This window comes from Amborella trichopoda, chromosome 2 (assembly GCF_054954075.1).
Source record: "Amborella trichopoda isolate Santa Cruz 75 chromosome 2, AtrichopodaSantaCruz75HAP2 v2.0, whole genome shotgun sequence".
Classification (NCBI taxonomy): Eukaryota; Viridiplantae; Streptophyta; class Magnoliopsida; order Amborellales; family Amborellaceae; genus Amborella; species Amborella trichopoda.
Window position 1 is genome coordinate 50,597,001 of NC_142337.1, and position 6,416 is coordinate 50,603,416.

Genomic DNA, 6,416 nt, shown 5'->3' on the forward strand with positions numbered 1-6,416 from the left:
TTTAGCACAAGAAAAGAAAACATAAAAAATATGATGGTTTATCATAATAAAATTATGTTATTCCAAAGTGTTAACATCTTGAAAACATGTGATTCCAAGTCAAGACACAAAGGCATACAAAAGGTGTGGCTAATTCTAATGCTTGATGCAACTATAAAGTTTGAGCTACATAGTAATAGGGATTGTACGCGCAACCATGTTTTTGGTATAAAGCCAAAAAAGAACAAAAAAAATGTTGGTAATGCATTTCCCATATTTCTTCTGAACATAGCCAAACAGTAGCGATGTATTTCCCAAGTTACATCTAAAGGTTATCCAAACAGTGACAATCCATTTGCAGGTAATGTATTACGCCGTAATCTATTATGGCAGTAATATATTTCATAGACAATATATTTCCAGGTTTCCAAACGGCCCCTGAAGGAAAATGGTTTGATAGACTCTAAATGCCGTAATGTATTGTGCTTGAACATTATGGTTGTGAAAAACATTGAAAAAGTATAGAATGAGACCATTTGCCTTTGATACAAGGTGGTCATATTAGTCTTGACCATTAGATGTGACATTGGGCGGTTACAATTATTCTATTGACCAAGCTCAAACTTCAAAAGAAATGTTTTCGAACTTTGTGTCACATCCAAACTATCAAATTTCACATCAAATGGTTGTAAGAATTATGATTACTTTGTATCAAAGATAAATGGTCTCACTATATACAATCCCAAAAGAATTAGGATTTCAAACTCTATGAATAATATATATTGTAACAAATTATCTAGACTTATCATTTCACCCTAAAAATAACTATTCCTTTCAAGGGATGGGGAAAGTTCTTTAAATAAATGAGTAATTCTTTTCATATTAAAGACTAATAAGTTACCTTTATCGAATGCGATTATCTCCTATGAGGCCATTTATCTTTGGTGCATGGTCATAATTGTTACTTGCCATTAGATGTCAAATTAGATAGCTTGAGGTCTGTCACAAAGATCAATAAATTATTTTTTGAACTTTGGATCTAGTCATTGACATTGACGATCTTGAGGTTGAACTTCAAAAATAACTACATGGTTGCAATCATATATATATATATATATATATATATATATAAAGATGGTATACTATGCGACAGTTTATCTTTATTATAGGAAGGTAGCGATTGCTACAAGTCATTAGATGTCTAACTAGATGTCTTTGAGTGTTACAAAGTCAAAATTTTCTTCTTCTTCTTTTTTTGAACTTTGATTATAGTCAATGACACATTCACTTCCACCTCATTTTATATCTGACAAACATAAGTCATTGTGACTCGTATTAAAAGTAAATAATCTCTTTATATACTTTTCTATTTTATATGTTTTCAATTGCAAAAATTAGTAACTGATAAGCTTTTGGCCCAAGCTAGGCCTATTGGCTCATTAGCAAAGCCCAACCCCACACTGGGATCCAGAGCGGAAGAAGGCTCATGAGCTAAGCCCATCCCACAACAGGTATCCAGAGCCCAATGACGTGGTCAACAAAGCTTATTACACTATTGATTTTTTATCATCATAAAACTTTCACGATTTTCACAAAATGCACCCATAGTTTACCAAGATTTCTTCTCCCAAGACTATAAGGAAAATTGTTTCGCGTGGGTTGGATCACGTTTTTACAATATTCGGTCTAGAAGTATAAAAGATCCATCTTAAAGATGGATGCAAATAGGTGGTCTATCTAAAAACAATTGTAACTAACGGTCTAAATATTTTCTTAATATAATTATTATGTGTAGTTTTCAATTTTTTCATATTCATGATCTCCACGTTAAAGATTATATATTATCTAACAATTAGAATCAAATTATATTTATAATATATATTAATTGCCACGCCCGCATTTCTACAATATTCTGGTTGATCGCATAAAAACCGTGTCCAAACTATAAAGAGTACTATGCTATAGAGAGAACAGTTGTGAAGTTGTCTTTCTTTTTAGAATGACATCACTGATTTATTTGTAGATAAAATAAATATACTCAATGAAATAGTTACGAATACCTAATTACAGCTGGGCAAGCTTTCTATGCTACCCATACAATATAAAACTTATATGATTCCCCTTATCCGACCCTCCATTCTGAATGGAGGGCTAAGATTGCCCCTATCACATTGTCATGTCCTTACACTATTTTTTTTAAAATTTTTTATATAAAATATTTTAACGCAAAATTTTGGTTGTCCAATAGTCAATTAAACTCGCACTTTTAAAAAATATAAAAAAATAATTCTCAATAAAATAAAATGACTAAACTACCACTGAAAGCATCAAGGGGTATTTTGATCATTATATTTTATCAAAAAATTATTTTTAATATTTTTTATAAATGCACCCCAATGAGAACATGGCACATACCTGATTTCTTATTCATGCACTTTGTATTAAAAAATTAAAAATAAAATACTCTGAGGCATCGAATCTAGAATCAAATTGTGAGTGGCTCACTTGATCAAAATTGGATGGCTGGATGAAAGAGGAAGCATGGATCTTCTGTAGGGGAAGTATGAAACCCTTTCCCATTACAACGTGATACAAAGAGACCATTTACTTTACTCTTGTAGGAGTATTCTATTTGTTTACTCTCTCGGGCAAAATCTAATAGGTGCGGTTTCTATAAGATTGACCTTAAACAATCAATTAAGGTTGTTATATCTAATTATAAAATTTTAAACTCCAAAAATAGTTAAAATCAAGTAAATCCATAAATATATGAAAATTTTGAAATGGATGGTCTAGATAATGTATTATAAGATGTACTTATTTTGGGACTCAAAATGGACGGTCATATTCATACATCTCAATGTCGATATGATCAATTAGAAGTTTTTTCAATATTAAAACAACCTTTTCTGATGGATTTTTTAGATGCATTTGTAATTCTACATTTTAAGGTTGCAACCTTATATAAACTTGTTCCACATCTAATATAGAGTTATTTCAGAGTCACCATTTCTTGGGATGTTTTTGGAGCCCATCCAATCTGAGCATGATATTTGAATTGTTGAAAAGATCCCACTGATTCTTACAAATATATTCTTTAAATAATAACAATTCTTATCTTAAAGTTAATTCCACTAATGTAGGTGACACATGGATGAGCCATATCAATTACCTTTTACGATTATTTAGAGATTCCAAATATTTGAATTTACAAACAGTTTATTTCGACGAGGTAAAATTCAAAATTCGTCTACATTCCCATGGCACATAAAGAAAGTTCGAACCTTTAGTTTACTAATATAAGAGTGTGAGCGTGAAGGCTGGTCTTTCACTTTTGCTTTGCAAGAGTGCTCGATTGGCCATAGTTTCGGTTTTCCACTAAATTCCTAATATGCCCTGAGTCCTCCATGATCAAAGTAAACAGACTACTTATATAAAAGGGTATTACGTGGTCTAACTAGTTTTGGCACTTGTTCTAATGCCAAATTTTTTTGGGGTATTTAGTGGCAGCAATCGATGTAGCGCGGTTAAATACCAGCAACTAACCACTCAACCCCAAGCCTAATTCCTATAGTTCAATATTTTAAAATATGGCAATATCCAGTCTGGATCACCGATGCGGATGCGAAATCCATTGAGACCAAACCATTTCTAGGATGGTATGAGTTTAGACCCAGTTCCCTCCTAGGATTGCAATTTTCATTCTTTTTTATGTTTTATTTAAGCTTATCTAATGTTGTACTTGGACCCTCTTAAATCCCCAGCCAATAAACCTCTATTTTTTTTTAATTTTATATCGTTTATTTATATATTTTTATTATCGTTCATTGATCTGGATGATCTTAGAATGGTCCGAATTGTCGATCCAACCAATTCAAATGGGGATCAACAACAAACGATCTGTTAGTATATTTTGTTTTAAAAAATATTTGTGTGTATTTCAAAATAATATTATGGTTTTTTGTGTTTTTTTTCTAAGTTGTATTTTGTAGAGAGAGACAATTGTGAGGTTTTTAGTCCCACATTGAAGAGAAGAGTGCGAATTGAGTAGTACTTAAATGTAGGCATTCTTATACCTTATACTCTTAGTACATAGAAGTGGTATATCTGCAGGGCACGTGAAGCATGCGATGTTCGTGCAAGGGCGCTTGATGGCGCACTTTGCACACACCAATATGAGTATGAGGTGCCCCTCCTAGCCCGAGCATGCGTATGGGTTCAAGGCTTGATAATTTTTTTATGAGAATGGCTAGTGTGGGACATCCAACGGTCATAGGTCGTTGAAAAAATGGAGGTTTGAGAATGGCTAGTGCGGGACATCCAATGGTCATAGGTCGTTGAAGAAATGGAGGTTTATGAGAATGGCTAGTGTGGGACATCCCACGGTTACAGGTCGTTGAAGAAATGGAGGCTTGTAACAGCCGTAGAGCTTTGGAGCATCTAAAGAGACCCTTACGTTTTCCTGAATCCCAATGACAAGTTGCCCTTCTTATGCATACCTATGACAATATCAAACGGGCGCAAATATAATTTTCAGATAGCATTCTTGTGTACCCGAAAACAAGAAGGATTCTATCTTCTTTTTTCTTTACTTTGTACTATCTTTTTGCCACTTTTTCACCATACTGATTTCCAACAATTCAAGACGATATGATCTATTTGAACGTTTTTTGGCAACATAATTGTCATTTTCGATGAGTTTTAAGGTGAGGCTTTACTTCTCCTGAAAGGACTGCAACTCTATTAAACCATCTTCCTTATAAAAAAAAATTCATTATTTGTTTGTTTAGATTTTATTTTAATAAATAAGTAATAAGGAAAAATTTGATACTTTTTATTAAAATACGATGGTATTTTGGAAGTTAATGTCTTAAAACTTTATTTGTAATAAATCATTAGTAAAAATTACAATTTTACTTCTTATAAAGATGACCAGGTAAAATTAAAGAAAATTAAAGGAAAACAAATAAAAAAGGGACCGCCGGGCCGAGCCTTTATTGCCTTGGCCCAAAGCCGGACCCTCCAACCTCATTTTCTAAACCAGGCCCTAGATTTTTTAGGACAAGCCCACCGGGCAGGGCCCAGTCACCCCAGCCCATTGGCACCCCTACAGGAACGGAGGTTGAAGCGTTTCTAGACAAATTAACAAGGCTTTCCTATCTTTTTCAGTTTTTCACTTGTCGATTTATTAGAGTTTTTAACTTCAATAGTTCTCTGGAGTCCCTTTCCTTCCAATATGCAAAGGCTACAACATATTCTCCAAATCTCGCATTCCCCGAAACAATTGGAAAGTGAGGTAAAAAATAAGGAAAGATATCAAAGAAGCGATATGCTAAACGTAGTAGCATGTTTGATAAATAGAAGTAAATTTATTTAAGGATTTTTTATTTTTAATTAGAATCTAAGTTAAAGATGTACATATAAATATGTTAGTCCAGTCTTTCCCACGAGTTCGAGAGGCAGGTTTTCTAAGATTTGGGGGTCTCAAAGTAGAGAAGACGACCCTCACAATGTCAATGTCGAAGTGCTTAGCAATGACTCTGGCCCTTGTGCTCCTAGGTTTAGCCATGTCCTCTACCCATCCTAACAGAATAGAAGAAGAAAGAAAAACAAACAACTTCATCAATGCAGCCTGCAATCACACAACCGACCAAAACTTGTGTCAAGACATTGGTCTTGGACCCTGATGGCACCTCCGCCAGCGACTTGGCTTGGCTGATGGCTATCGCGCTCAAAATAACGGCAGCCAATGCAATAGACACTTGCGCCTACATATCGGAGCTGTTAAACAGGAGCGGCAGTGACAAAAAGGAAAGTTTTGAGGTCTGTTTCGATGTTTATCAAGAGACAGTGGACTATCTGCAATTATCAGTGCCGGCTCTACAGCAGAAGAATTACATCGATCTCAAAGTCTGCATTAGTGGCTCTCTCATTAACCCGGTGGACCGTCAGGAAGGGAAGGATGGCTCTCCACTCACACAGAGGAATAACAATATGACCAAGCTCATGTTGATGACTCCTGATCTCGTAAACTATCTTTCTATCTTCTGATCTTGCAAGGATCCTATGTAGTTTATTTCTTTGTTTTGAATAATAAGGAACCCTTTTCATACAAGGGTCTTCTGGAGCGTGTTTCTTTCTAGTACGGAATAAATTTGTTTTTTTATGCGATACTTAATGATTTATTTCTGTTAGAGATGAGAATTAAGAATTCATTGTGAAGAAGACCCATTTGAATTACCTTACATTAGTACAATTTATGCTCCGTGCACGAGATCAAAAATATATAGCGAGGGACCTCATTATATTATTTTACTGCATATGCAATATTTGTTGTTTGTGGTTGGCCTAAAATCCGATGATTTGATTTTTGGTAAATAAAATCCATATAAATTTATGTTGTTACAACCACGAGCGAAGACCATTAATGGTTTTCC

The 6,416-nt window shown here is 34.2% G+C and overlaps 1 protein-coding gene across 1 annotated transcript; it reads left to right on the forward strand.

Moving 5' to 3' along the window:
* Positions 1 to 5,604: 5,604 nt before the first annotated feature.
* Positions 5,605 to 6,030, forward strand: LOC148783315 (uncharacterized). Its single transcript, XM_088859856.1, has one exon. It carries the CDS (start codon positions 5,605 to 5,607, stop codon positions 6,028 to 6,030), a length of 426 nt encoding a protein of 141 aa, XP_088715982.1.
* The last annotated feature ends 386 nt before the right edge of the window (positions 6,031 to 6,416 follow it).

What these genes read in the sequence shown, in the direction of transcription:
- LOC148783315 (XM_088859856.1), top strand. Translation starts at nt 5,605, where the DNA reads ATGCAGCCTGCAATCACACAACCGACCAAAACTTGTGTCAAGACATTG.